The 15425-nt window shown below is 47.1% G+C and overlaps 1 protein-coding gene across 1 annotated transcript in view; it reads left to right on the top strand.

The window, feature by feature from the left end:
- The first annotated feature begins 5788 nt into the window (after nt 1-5788).
- LOC139053009 (kinesin-like protein KIF20B) overlaps nt 5789-15425 on the top strand; it is a 33863-nt gene continuing 24226 nt past the window's right edge. Inside the window, exons 1-3 of the mRNA XM_070530146.1 lie at nt 5789-5973; nt 6744-6880; nt 14810-14961. Coding sequence (XP_070386247.1) covers nt 6763-6880; nt 14810-14961 — 270 coding nt within the window. The 5' untranslated portion in view covers nt 5789-5973; nt 6744-6762. The remainder of the gene's footprint in view (nt 5974-6743; nt 6881-14809; nt 14962-15425) is intronic.

Genomic DNA, 15425 nt, shown 5'->3' with positions numbered 1-15425 from the left:
AGCAACTGTCGTTCTTCCGGTGGTGGCGGGGCTGCCGTTTTCCTGAGCCGCACATCGCGCGTGAGGAGGATATGAGGAGGAGGGCGGGCTTGCCCTTCCTTTGAGGCAGCCCGCGGCTCGCACTCCTCTAATTACAAAGCACGCGGCCTCTGCGCCGACACTACGGGTGTGAGTGCGCACGACGCTGTTCGCGCCACGTGATCGCGTGAGTTGTCCTTGCAGCGGCAACCACTTCGTCCCTTGGCCGGCTTTGCAGGATACTCCTTGCAGAGCCGCACTGCAATCGAACAGACAGTCGTTCTTTCCTTGCCTACACTATTCGGAAAAGCTTTTAGCGGACAGGTGATTGAAGCGATTTGTTGGGGAAGGCCGTTCCGTTGTGATACTGGCCGCAGCAAAAACGTTGGTGTGACACTTGGCAGGGTATTCATTTATACGCTTATGCAGATAACTTCGCTTTCTTGATGTCTGATAAGCACCTTCATTTACTTTATTAATCATTACAAAGTTACTCGTGCACTCTCGAAACCACACTTGAGACTACATATACATACTTCGTCGAATGTCCGCCAAAGTGCACTTCTCATGTTTTCTCAAAATGTTCCTGTTTACATTTCACTATGTATACCATCACGAGTTCATTCCCCGGATATAGTCATTTGATTATGCATATGAGGGGACTCCAAATCGGCGAATACACATTGAGCGAGTCGTGTGTTACGCAGCACGTGCCATTGAATGGTGGCGCAAGCTCAGTAACCGACGCTCTGGATTGCGATGGAAAAAGTACCTAAATTATCATATACAAAATATACCGGATGTTTTTTTTTTTCTAGACCATACACAGTTTTTAAAACTCGCCTGTCGCAGATAACATAATTTTAATCATTGAGCTGGACTACGCGAAGAGGCGAGCATTACTTGCACGAGAAATCGCAACACATATTCGAATAATTAACAAAAAAGGCACTCATTCGCTTTTTAATTGCTTTACGGCACATATTGGAACTTACGAATTGTAATCGGCGAGTTCAAAAGGCGCATGCGTGATGGGACTAATGTCGTGTGAACAATGTCCACCGGGTCGAGTAGTACAGCTCAAGGACTATATTTACGCCTTCTGCCACACATGATATTTAAACATTCTGTACGACCTAAAACAATTCAACACCTCGTATGGTCATCGCTCGGTGGTACGCGTATGTATGTTTTCATTTAGGAATCAAGTGCATGTTTTGATGTGCTCATTGGTTGCGAATACACCAAACTCTCATAGTATTTGTAGATGCAAAACTAGAGCCATTGAATACGCAGATTCGATTCGACGAGTCAATCCAATTCAAGCATTTGATTGAATTCGCGATATATTCCCCCATAATGATATATTAATGTAATTTCTAAATTTGTATGATAAGCAGCAAGATTACCTTGCTCAGCTGGAAACAAGCTGTATAATAACTACTGATGCTTGGCCATATGACGAGAAGGCTGGTGTAGGCATCTTCTCTGCTTATCTTCGTTGGCCTTTTTCATTTGTCTTCCGGATTATGGGCATATTTTCACAGCACAGCTACTGGTGATTGTTTTAGCAGTAGGCAAACTTCCCACGAAGGATCTAATCATCACCTGGCATAGTTACAGACTCTCTTTCGGTGTGTTCTTCACTTCCCACGACAACGAATACAACTCTGTTAAAGTTATTAACCTGAGTCGACCACCAACCTTGCGTCTGGCGCTCCTTCAAAAAATCTGCTACTAACTAGCCAACAACTATGTTAAATGTGTTCCAAAATCCCCCACCCACTTACGAAAAATACGTTTACTATGGGTACCACGCCACCGCTAACTATATATAAAGTAAATGGCAGATTTATTAGCCATAATGTCTCTAAGTGGAGCCATTGCAGCGCAGCTCAGAAGTGGTTTATTGGGTCGTCCCAAAGAAACAAGAAAGAATAGGTATATATAGCATAGCGCATGCGTACATGTTCTTCGTGGCAAAGGAAAATAAAATTCAGGAAGGCGTGTATATATCGCTACCAAATAAGCAGATCGGCGTGTCGCTGGCGCAATCCATGCCTCTTTTTCTGGTATGAAAAGCTTCAAAAAGTTCACGAGCAGTAGCATCCTTACTTCTGCCCAGAATCTTTAGCAGAGGAAACCGTGGTTCACACTTGTAGGCCAGGCAATGCGCAGGCAGATGCGCATTGGCTGTATTTATTATTGGCAGTTCGTGCTCCTGTGGTATCATACGACATCGGTATCATACAAACGACACCATAGTTGCGCATTTAGGAAACGACCTAGCGGGTTTCTTCTGGCAATCAAGCTTTCTTTGTTTGCAAAGTTTGCTCAGGGCCGGAAAAATCACTGGTACACGGTACCTATGCTAGCGACCTCCTTGATGCTGCGGGACATCCCACACACGTAGAGGACTACGTCGGCCCTCGTCTCTTTTTGGTCATTGCTCGTTGTACGTCTGCAGCCCTTTACCTTTTTCAGGATCGACCAACTCAAGAAGTTTTACTGTCTCTAAGTGGACCTACCGCCTCTATACCACCAGTACGGCTTACGTGACTGAATCGAGATGCAGAAAACCCTGCTTACAAAATGATTTAAACAAATTACTGCTGGCATCATCTTCAGACTTGCGATATCTCCGTTTCTGCTAGAATAAACGGTGGTCCTCTGCAATAGGAAGTGTCATATACCAGATTACGCTGCCGTATCCCACAATGAAATCATTAATGTACTTATATGAAAGGGTCTGATGACGTCCCCACTGTTCCATGCTTGTAATGGAAACAAGTCACATCTTTTTATCCTGCCGATGATATTTAACCAAGAGAAAGCGGTCACTCGAAGCTCCGTTTTGCCTTAGAGTGCGATTGTGGCGCATATATCGTTCATGTGCCTTCTTGCATCCTCGTCTGTATGCGCTACGATAGTACTCCTTGATGCTACGCCAACAAGCCCGCATAACAGCACTAGTTGACTCCACTTCGCCGAATTGAACTAAGACTAGGATTGAATATGCTGGTAATACTATCGCTTGTGTCCTCGACACTATAGGCTGTAGCAACAGGGATGTTTGCTGCGCGGCGTTTGATTTTTTCAGTGAGATAAAAAGATTAATTACCATGCTATTTTTTGTTTTACTATTCTCCGTTCGCTATTCATTTCACTATACTAATTTTCCAATTTTTTTATTATTGCGGTATTTAAGCTCCCCTACGCGAATACCTTTTTCATAATTTTGTTTCAGCTAGTCTGATGGCTCACCCACGCGCTATTCTTGTTTTTCTGCTCATTTTTTTTTTCATTTTAAAGTAAGGATTTCTTTTATGCTACTTTCTACTATCCGGTTCCTGGCCCATCCCCCTTAGTAGGTACCCGCCAAAAATGCGAATAATAATAATAATAATAATAATAATAATAATAATAATAATAATAATAATAATAATAATAATAATAATAATAATAATAACACATTTCGTAGCCGGTCTGATCTGTGATATGTGCCGAGGGAGAGATATAAAAGGCTGTGGGAGATGCGATAGAGCTGCGAAAAATTTGCAGAACTACGACAGCGTGGCAATACGACGGCGAAGAGGAAAACTTGATAAACCTGATTCTGCCTTTAATGCTATTACGCAAACATGGTATTGATAAGTGGAATAGATTAATCGAGCACCGCGATTCAGAACTGCTTCCACAGCGTGAATGATTTATGAATGGTGGGGGCTCCAAGCTGCAGAAAAGGCATGCTCGGGGCATGGTGTTCCGTTATAACAAACCCAGTATGTTATTGGCAGATGAGGTGAAGTTAGGTACATGATTAGGCCAGGACAAGTCACTTCATAAGCTGATTTAATGCATTTGAATGAGTATGGCTTCGACAGAAACGTCCGAAACTGAATGCGAAAAGTTAAGTGGGTTAGGACCGCTGGAAATGGTTACAGATTTATAATTATTTGGCATGTCTGCCATTAACTATTGTCTGCACCAATTTATAACGTGGTTAAGGTTAGTATGTAGAGCTTGTTGGTCAGAAGTGTTAGGGAAGTGTCGATGGATTACGCAATCGTCAGAAAACATGCGGACGTGAGAGGACACGTCTAAAAGCAAATCCTTAAGATATATCAAGATCATAAGGGGCTCGAGGGCGCATCCTTGCGGAACATCTGACGCCAATGGGAGGGAGTCAGCGTTGCGGTCGTTATTAAGAACCGATTGAAAATCATAGGCGTTTGTCCGCGGTCAATAAAAAGATTAGATAGGGTTAGCTTGATGTTTAAGATAGGCTCAGACCAGTGTTTCCACCACGATGTGGTATCCACACGGCTAACGCCTTATGTGTGTGCACACGTACAGCACTCTAGCCAGGAGCAGAAGTCGGGGAACCGCCCCGCAGAGGAAAACAAGAAATGAGGGCATTTGCACACCTATGGCCAAAACAGGGCTATTCGAAGCATGTCTATGGCGGCACTCACTGTATTAACAATAGATAAGCAAGATGCTTCTATGGCCGCAGAAATTAATTTCCAGCGAGAAATTCTCGAATAAACGCAATAACGAAGTGTTCGAGAAAAAAATCATGAGCCATTCCACTCTGTAAAAGTGAATTACCAGCGATGCTGTGTAGCACACGACAAAGAGGTGACATATAATATCGAACAAAGGTATGGACACAATTATTGTCTTGATCGGTGGTCATCGTGACGAAAGGTACGCACACACATTTGTTTTTGTACATTCGCGTTCATTCGTGTTACACATTCGTTGTATACATTCGTGCTTCCATTTCGCGGTACAATGAGGCGAAGAATTTGAGACCGAGCATTGACTGACACTTCTTCTTCGAGATTTGGGAGAGGGGAAATACGCTCAGTTCTGCGGCCCATATTCCCTCTCCCAAATGACTGGGCCGTGAGCGCAGAGGGAGGAGGGGTATATGGGAACGCTGGCACGATGGGCGGCAACGGAGCCAGCTGTGGAAGACGACGACGACGGCGGCGAACGCGCGAGCACGAGCCATTGCTGACGATAATAATTTTGCTCGCGCATATGCAAAATTAAGAGGTGAACGGCGAAAGCCTGCTCTTCCTACTCTTCTTTCTTTTAATCATCACTGCTCACTACTAAGCATCTTTAGTCATTTGTAATCAATTGTGGTCGTTACAATTCGTCGTGAGATATATTGGTCATTTCATAGTCATTACTAGTCATTACAAGTCATTTGCCATTTTAGTCATTACTACCTATTACTAGACATTTCTAGTCATTTCTAATCAATTACGGTCATTACAAGACGTCGTTAGACATACTGGTCATTTCGGAGTAATTAGTAGTCATTACAAGTCATTATTAACCTCTACCAATCTCTATTATAACGTTATCATACACGAACTGTCACAATCAATCATTTTTCATTCTTTAATCTGTTTTCATATTGCGTGATCACACTCCGGCGGACACTCCGGCGATCAGGTCTGCCGACACAAACTTCACCATGAGCCTAGAAAGGCTGTCGTCTTAAAATTTCACGGAACCCTAGCCATAAACAGCTTGCTTCAAAATGTCGCCGCTGAAGCCTCAGCGCAAACCACCGCGGGAGCAGCATGCGACCAAGATATGTGCTGCCTCTTGCGGCGCTTGTCGGGACACCGGGCACACCTTTTCTTGTTACGCTGCGTCATTTGACCAGCCCTTGGGACCAATCATCATTCAGAGGTGGCGCAAAGAAACCTGACCAATCAGCCGCAATCCTGCGGCTCAGGTGGCGCTGTGGCGCAACGAGACGCACGAGATTAAAACCGTTGGAACGTTCCTGTGATATCACACTGTTCTTACTGCGTTGGCATTTTGTAGGTCTTCTGCGATTGCGTTTCGCATTTGTGAGGCGCAAGTGAGGCGTTACTTCTACAGGCTGTCCGCTACACTGGAGCAGCTGCCAACACACTTCGAATCGAAGTAAGTGGTTTTGATTTAACACCACCTTCGTTGCGCTTCGGTCCTTACTGATCCTTTGTCCTTGGCCGGCTACCGTGAACACCCACAGCGGATGCCATGCGCTGTGGGCAACGCTTTAAGCGAAGCTTTTTGCGGTGTTTGCCGGCAGCGCTGCTCTTGTTCAACAACCTTTTTTAAGCTCTTGAGTACGCGTCGAAGTCGGTCGAATTTTCACCACAGACGCACCCGGCGGAAATCAGTCTGTCACACACTCTACCCACTGAACTGAGCTTGTCCTACGCGAAGTGTTTCTTGAACTACTTGGTTCCGGCCAGTAAACGACACGACCAGGTTCAACTGCTGCCATAATATGCGTGTTGGCAGCGTCCAGCTTCGCGCTTGCGAGGAAATTGTACACTCGCGTTCTAAGCCATTCCTTGCTGCTTATGAACGCCGGTTCACTTGGCATTTACAAGCCAGCATGAACAGTAAGCCACGCTTCCTACTCCGCTCGACGCTTCTCACGAGATTCCCTCTCAACACTCTGTACATGCCTCGGCCCCATTTTGTTCGCGTAAAGCTCGCGTCTGAGCTTGGTATGTAATGGCATTGGTTTTTCCCACTCCTGTGTTTTCGCTGGGACCGCTCCATCCTGCAAGAAGACAAAGCCTCGCTTTATATACGCTGATAAATATGGTAGATATGGTGTTTCTCGTCCCGTATGCATGGAATGCCAAATCGGAAGGCGCCATGACGAGAACCTAATGCTGTCACTTTAAATGCTATCGCAGCTCGCGCGGGCTCACAGCCATGGAAAGGCCAGCAAGACCCTACACAGGTTCGGAGGAATCGTCTCAGTCGGAAAACGAAGAGCTTCTGCCACCACTCGAGGCAGTACGTCGACAACTGGACGCCGACCTTGCTCGAAGTGAGCCCTCGTTTTTTTATCAGTGGAGTTCGAATTGCGAACATTTCCAATGGATTACGAGTGCTCGAGAGAAACGACCTTCAAACCTAGAATCGAATAACGAATATTTTCACATTTCACACAATTTCGGATAAAGTGCTTTCGTACGGGGTCTGTTTAAAAAATGTATTTGCATGTTCGATGCACCTAATGCACATCGTAACTAGGCCAGAACTGCAAGAACTTTTCCTTTCTGCACAAAAAGCCCGCAGATATTGGAGCAGGCGAACAAAGTCGCGCGGTAGTGTTTCAGTCTTATGAATATTTCGCAACCGTGATATTCCCGACCATAGCGGTAGCAAGTGTTGCATCTCGGTTGTGTGTGTCCAAGCACGTGCTATGCAGTGCAGCATCTACAATTGTTTGGACGCTCGTGTCATTCCTAAACGTAACGCGGTCACCACATGGCTTCGGGCACGACTATACTCGCAGACAACTTCCTGCATGTAATGAACGGAAAGTAGTGTGCGCGTGGCTGCTGCACATATATGTAACGGCGCCAAGTAGTCCGCCAGCGTTTACAAGTGCTTTAGGTTGCTCGGAACAGCCGCTGAATCGACGCAGCTTCACGTGCGACCGTATCGCGTTTGCCCAGACGCGGAAGGAAACAGGCGCAAAATAAGTGAACTTTCAGATACAGTGGCGTGTTTTATCTTGTTTAGCTGCTGCTAATAAGGTGCTTATGTTTTCTCTTCCCCCGCTTAAGCTAACGTGGATGAAGACACGGTACTCTTTCCAGAAGCGCTCTCACTTTTGCGCGCTTTGCCTCCGTAGCTTTCCTTTCATTGCCCCAGGTAGTTGTCCGCGAGTATAGGCAGTTTTATTCTTTTAAATTTCATGACAAGCATGCGGCGACACGTACAAAGGTACGAAGGCAAGGTCAACAGACATGGCTGTTAAAATTATTCGGTGAATAAGTGTTGATTATGTCTCTATCCTGTTTTCTTTTTGTTTAACTTAATTTGCATCTTAATCCCATCTTATTTAACATGCAATCGGCTTTCCTCACGGCGGGACGGCGCATGCGCCATGCCGTAGCCGTTTAGTCGCGCAACGTTTTTCAAGTGTCACGGGTGCGGCCGCACTGCCCGTCATCGGGGAAAAGTCCTCCGAAAATGAAAATCTATATAAAAAAAAAAGGCTCTCAGACGCTAGCTGCTGCCCACACTCATGCCGTGTACTGTGTTGAAACTCCACTGGTGGCACGACGTCGGTGCGGTGCCGAAAACGTGCGTTTATAGGTAGCATATGAGACTACAACTCCATTTCAACATATAGGGGCCAGGGCTTCCTCCGGACTGCACCGTGAGTCACTTGCCGCGTTTCATTGATGGCTAGTAAATGTAACAGAAAACCCCTGCGGTTACTGTTGGGCGACACCTAAAAGCGTCGCGTTGCAGACACGTTTTTCTTGCAGCATCGGCACTCGCTTGTTAGTGGTGGCAGTGCGTGCCTGACTTTACGTACTCGTTTAAGTCGCGGTAACACTAGCTCGACATGAGACCGACAACACGCTCACGCCAGCGATTGGCCGACTCATACCAGGCCAACAACGATGCAGCGGACGAACGCGAGTTACTGTACTGCGATAGTAATTCTTGCCGACCGCACCGATAGAATCGGCGTGCTGACCACCGCGCGATCGGCCGTCAAACCGATAGCGCGATAGCCGCACCGCCTTGTATACATCATTAATCACGCTCAAAATGAGGCAAAACGTAGCTAAGCTGAAATGCATAAACTTAGACCATCTCAAGCCGTATTCATGAAGTTTGAGCGAATGTTGATACTGTTCAGCGAAGGACGCCTGGCGCCATCGAGTTCGTGCACCCGCTAACGGTGGACCTGAACTAAAAAATTAAGCTGGTAGGACGAAGGAAACGGCTTTTCTACTTCAGTTATGGCCTCGGTGATTTGAAATCAACTGCTATCTGGGAATGTTTTCATCGCGAAAGATGAATCTACTACTCTTCACAGCGGCAAGTGGCGCCACAGCGCTGTGCCGACATCCGTACGTCACCATTCCCGTAAGCTGCCGGTCGCGTTCGCTTAGTAGGTGGGTGGTTCTGTACGTGTACTTATGCTGACACATGTCTTAATACCAGAGCTGCGCTCTTTACCTCTGCGTCAAACGGGGACAATAGACGCACGGTGCGTTCGGTACAGCAGCATGCACAACCGCCTCGCTGATATGTTTGCAACAACGGTGTCGGGGATGTCATCCATGATAGAATGTGTAAGAGCGACTGAACGAGGACGTAGAAAGAAACCGGTACACAGACAGCGCTAACCGTGGCACCGTGGCGCTAACTCTCGACTATAGATTTTATTTTCGCGCTCATCGATAAATCCGAACGAGAGGAAACAAACGACACAGTAGAAGAAATGGCTGTGGCTTAGCTAAGGTTAAGCCTAGGATGCGAAGCATACTAGCCTTTATTTTATATTTGTTGAACCACTGTTTAGCCTGGTGAACTGCTGTTGCTTGGCTATATTTGGTTCGGCAAAGACGAAGAAACAACTCATGCGTTACTCTGCTTCGCCTTCAAGTGTGGAATGCGACAGCGTTCCCGTCGACCCGCCAAGGGGTGTAAGACAATGGGCTACGGCGCAGCGACTACGCGCCCCGCATTGGACGCGGTGAGCGTCGAGCAACGCAGCGTTCGGCGCGGCAACGAAATGTGCGCCTGAGCAAGCGACGCAGCTCGTTTCTAAGGCAACACCGCATTCACTAGAGGCGCTTTTGTACCGCTTTGAAGCATCGTACTCGTGGCTCAGTGGTAGCACCTCCGTCTCACACTCCGGAGACCCTGGTTCGATTCCCACCCAGCCCATCTTGCAAGAGTTGAGCCAAAGCCACCTAGAAACAAGCGCAGCTGCTTATATACCGCCGCGACGCCGCGAGCGACGGCGCGAGTTGGAGCCCCGTTTCTCCTCTGTCGTGACGTCACGGTGTCACGTGGTATGGCATGGGGTCAAAGGTCATTGAAGGCGACACCGCCGCGCCTGAGGAGCTGGGTTGAGCTCTCGTAATATGCTTCGCATAAAAGAACATTCAGTGGTGCATGTCGATGAACCGCACATGTTTCCAAGGCACGATCAAAACATCCACTGTAATAGTGCAACGATAAATTGAGGAATGGTATGTTATTCAGAGAGCGAGACTGATGGCTTGCTCACGAACTTTTCCTCTAATTTTGAAATTACATAGGCCTCCACAGGCGTGCTCACCCGGTATAGTCGGTGAGTGCTACATGGCTTCCAGAAACTACATGCTGCCACGAAGAAACCATTAATTATTCGCGATCCACTAAACGCACAAATGACGCACGCTCAACATGCATGGCGCAGGTACGCCAACCAGCGAAACTCTCGGCGCCCTCCCAAAACGTTTCCAGCAGTGTGCGGCAGAGAGCAGCACAGGAAAATGAATGCGGCGTATTACGATGATGTCCACCGGGTCACCTTGGCCCATGCCTTCTCCGTCCTGTAACGTAGGAGACGTTCGTATTATTCGGCATCCACGCATCAGTGTGGGGCCGGCTCTCTTCCGTTAGGGTACAGTGCACTGCATAGTTGGGGCTCCCGAACGCTGCTCAACGTCCTGCGGCTCCTGGCGAGCACGATACGAATCACGCGTTTGGGTGAGGTGCGTCCATAGTTTCCTACGAAAATTACTAGAGGAAACTCTTGCGCTGCAGTCGTTGTCCTACCATGGGAATGATGGGACGTACATGGATTTGTCTGATCTTCGTGCTTGTGGATTCAGACATCCTTGTGGCTTTGTACATTACGCTATATAAATCTTATTGTCGTTTACTTCAGCGCAATCTATATTCCTCGAAGTGCAGAAGACGCCGGGAACGCGTACAATCGCTATTAATTGCAACGATTGAGCTTGTCGAGGTGGCCAAATCGAAACGCGCCAAGCGTCTCAACGCACTGGCATGCCCGCGATAAATTCATAAAGGCGTTTCTTTCACTTGTCGATACATGCGTCCATTACGTGCTTAATGATTTCAATATCAGGCTTCTGTGCTAGAGTCACTGTATTCGAATCCTGCCGCAGGGCAATTTTAATGATCTTTATTTATTTATGACGCAATACACTGTTGAAAATGATGAGTTTACAGTCGCAAAGCCGTTTGAAGCCAAAAGAGTAAAGTTTAGGCAAATCCATGTACTTACCTTAATTCCTATGCTGCGACAACCGCTCCCATTGCAGCTCCCTTAAACACTAGCGCCCGAGTTCCCTCTAGTCATTTTTGTAGGAAACTCTATGGGCGCGTCAGCACTCTCATTGACCCGTTGAACGCGTTCAACCTCGGCATGCTTGCGTTGCTCTTGTTCAGGGTCCACAGCTGTCTTAGGCGCGGCGCCATGCTGCCGTTACGAATCTCACTCCGAGACGGAGCGCTAGCCACTTAATGGTCAACATTGACAAATAGCACTCTGTGCGCTCGCTATGCGCTGTGAAAGGTATAAGCCAAGATTCGATGCTTACTATTGCAAAACTTGCAGCCGGCGGATACAACATGGGCAGTGTTCCCTTCCAGCAGGCAACACGTCTCCTGTTTACCATACTGGCCAGGAAGTTTGTATATGTAGTTGAGAAAGAATGAGTTGAACAGAATCAACCTCGATTTTTGGGTGCACTTCTCTCCCTTGGCTCTTTATCATTCCCTTCCCATCATTTTGTTTTGATCAACTTGAACCCTTTCTTTCTAATTTCTAGAAAGCATATGTTTAGGTGTATTTTAGCACCCTTAGTGTCGGCGTGATTAACCCTGCCATTCCTTTATGAGACCTCCATTTGCCAACTTAAAATTGGTGCACACTAATGCAAAGGTGTTGGTAAATTGTATTCAATATCTAAAGTTAATCCTCAGCTATGGTTCATCCTTTAAAACTTTCACTTTCAAAGCAACGCTTATGCACCGTGACGATATAGGGAACCAGTACTCAATTATTTTGTACTGCGAGCATATTAAGGCACCTGCCATACCGTTGGTTTCATTTTATGCATTTACTTTTTTACCCTAACGGTGTCCAGTTTCTCTGTACAAGATAGCTTGTTGCAAGTGTTATTCGCTCCTAAAATAAAAAAAAATTACACGTATGCTCTGCATTCAATGCAGTTAACGAATCAAATGCTAGATACACAGCACAGAAATGTTTTGCCTACTTCTGAGCATAAGTGGACTTGAGCAAACCAGTATGGCACTAATTACGCAGCTTGTGGAGATTCTGCTGCTGGCTTAACATAAGAACTTACCTGCTGCATCACTTTCAGCGGAAAACATTTGTAAACAACAGCTCGCAGTCGCATTTTTACGAAGAATTTGCCTAATTTGCCACAACTTGGTGCACGTGCACCAAAGTAGATCGTTCGATTGCCACTCTTACGTGGCACTGTTCACACTACAGCTTCAGCTGTTCACATTTCACCCAGATATAGTGTCTGGTAATCGCCAGTCTGACATACCATGTTAAAGTCGGGTATCCAGTGTAAACATAAATGCTTGCTATGGGATGACCCAGACAAGACTGGGGAAATGGGGCACTGTCACGCGTACGTCAGCGCCTGGTACGTTCGCTTGGGCAGACATATGAACGCAAGGTGCGATGCCAAGACAACATTCATTACTTGAGTCGTTTATGTTGCACACACGTTAAGAACACTACTGATTGCATACGGCATGCATCCTCCCTAACTAGGTTTTGTGTTCACACCCTCCGCGTTAACAAACGTCTGAGGGTGCGATCGTTACGCTGGCGTCGGAGCGCGTACAATACCTGTTATGTCTGTCGTGGATGTCGTCGCCACCCATTCTGTGGTGCGTCATCGCAACCTGGTGATGATCAGATGTCGTTGGTGTCCGGCGCCGCCAGTGCCCCGGCTGACGTGACGAAGGCGCAATCGCTCGGGAGCTGTCGCGCTCCAGCTGAGCGGGACTCGTGCCGGCTGGCGCTGTTACGCACCCACCCAGCGCAGGTGGTCCGTAAACTGGACAGTGGCTGGCTGCAGTCGGCCTTCACGCATCCACGTTCAGCGGCGTGAATGCTGGCGTATCTCAGCGAGGACATCCGGGCCAGATTAGTTCCGGAGCCGGCGATCAGCTAGGGCCCGGCCGCCACGTCCTTCCATGCGCGCGCCCCTTCTCCAAGACGGCGTCTCCCCGCGCTCTCTTCACTTCATCCTCTTTCCAATGTCTTCTTGTCTCTTCGTATAATGTCTTTCTCTTTCTTTCCTTGCATTTGTCACTCCTGCCAGGCGTGTTTGCTATGTTTGGGTGCTCGAGTAATGGCGCAGTGTCAATCTATACAAGGTATAAAATTGGTGTGACAGTAAAGCAGCGGCTAGGGGAACGTTAGAGGTTGGGGAACATTGGTGGAAAGGCTGCTTAAGAGCTCCATTGTATATGCTTACTTGATGGTTCAATAATTTGCTTGGAGCTCCTTGGAGTGTTTCCCTTTTTCACTTCGGGCTTTTTTGGTTGCGTATATATAACACGCCTTAATCTGTTTTCGTTATGCATTTGCCCATTTTATACTGAGCCCAGCGTACCTTACGTGTAGACTCTTCCATTTGGTTGTGTTCTCTACACTAGTTCAGTCAATGTAGCACACATGTCATCATTTTCACGATGCAGCGAGCGTGGCCTGCACCGTGCTCTTCAATTTTACTTCAGGCCAGCACGTCACCGGTTCACTGGCTACTTCGGAAGCGCAGGTGACATGCGAGTTCCTAATAGTATACAACATGGTGCACTACTAGATGATTCATGGTATGCGGACGTGAAAATTTTCTGCTTTAGCCACGTCAGTTGCAGTGGCTGTCATAAGGAAACGGAGTTTGATGTCTGTATTGTTGTCGGTATACAGTGATAAATGCTTCTAATGTGCTAAACGGCTTTTGATTGGGCAGCTTCCTCTCAAGATGCATTTTATGATGAAAAGACAGTCCCCACAGCCATTGTTCCGTTGACATTTGTACAACTACCCACACTTACTTCAATAAAGAAGGGCAATACGTTCCTTATTGCCTGCAGAAGACAAAGCTCCTTTGGCGCTGTACTTCTAAATTTGCGAAAGGGTTACACGGCATGCAGGGGTTGCTCTGCACTTGCGCGATGTGCACTTTGAAGAGTGACGCACCGCGTACGGCACTCTTCAAACACTTTAGGGGACGCTTAAGCTTAGCCTTTAAGCATGGAACGCGATAGCATACAAAGATCTCTGGCTGCTTCTGGCGTTTCCTGGCAGCTGGAGCGTATGTAACCATAATGTTTACCGGGAAACGCTTGCCGCGAACGCTATGCACGATGGCGAGCTTTGTGGTGGAATCACGGTTCCTTGCGCGGGCCGCGATGCGGTGGAGGCGAGTGCCAGCAGGAGTTACGCAAGGAACTGGGCGCGTCGCTCCGTGGTCCCCAAGACACCCATCGCGCAGGCGAGCGCGATATGGCGGACGCCGCGTCGGTCTGTGAACGCCCGCGGCCGGTTTGTGTGTCTGAATGGGTTTCTTTGTTTTCGCGTAACATAATTATGCTTTCTTTTTTGTATAGTCAAATTACAGTCCAGGAGCTCTCATGTCTGTAGGCTGTGTGCAAGTCGCAATTTACGATTTTGCTACGTATTCTAGCTCGAGAAATTCAATTAGTTCAGCCAATTCATTGCGTCATATGGAAGGCCTAGGTATACGTGGTTCGTAAATACTTTTGCCGAAACGACATTCGACGCTGACACCAAAATTTCTGTGACATGGGCTGCGAAATCGCAGATGTTCAAAGTCAGAAATGAGCATTGCTTTCTCGGCAAACGAAGTGTTGTACTAAGTTGTGTGCTCCGAGTTGGTGCGCGCACTGAGAACAGGGCTTTTATTTGCAGGCTCAGCGCTGAGGGTGTACCTGCGTATTCGACCGAGAGTTGGGGGCAGGGCGTTCACAAATCCTGCGTTCCGTGCATGTGATGAAACAACTGTAGAGTCCACCACCGCTACTCTGGAACATCAACATCAAAAACGTTTTAGTTTCACGAAGGTGAGTTTTACAGCCAGTGTCTGCAGCGTACAGTATCTGTTTTGAAGTGTACAACTGGGCGAATTGGTATATATTTATCATAAAAGCAGCTCAACACAGAAGTGCACAGGACAGGCGCTGACTTCAGCGCCGATACTGCGTACTTTTGTCTAGCGTTGCCGTTATTTTTTTTCATTGCTTTTACTATATATATATATATAAATATATATATATATATATATATATATATATATATATATATATATATATATATATATATATATATATATATTTATATATATGATTGTATGTTTGCGTGGGACAAAACATGTACAGTCAACAGTAAGTTTGCGGGATGCGCGCGGCAAAGCGACCCTCCTCCCCCTCTAGCGGTGAACCCCTGGTGTCGAGACCGACGCCTGCACGCATGCGCATCCCTCCGAGACTGCAAGCGTGCATGCTTCCGCGCTTGCTCTTTGCGCGCC

The sequence above is a fragment of the Dermacentor albipictus genome, unplaced genomic scaffold (assembly GCF_038994185.2).
Source record: "Dermacentor albipictus isolate Rhodes 1998 colony unplaced genomic scaffold, USDA_Dalb.pri_finalv2 scaffold_54, whole genome shotgun sequence".
Classification (NCBI taxonomy): domain Eukaryota; kingdom Metazoa; phylum Arthropoda; class Arachnida; order Ixodida; family Ixodidae; genus Dermacentor; species Dermacentor albipictus.
Note: the sequence above shows the minus strand (reverse complement) of the source record. Positions and strands in the feature narration are given on the sequence as shown.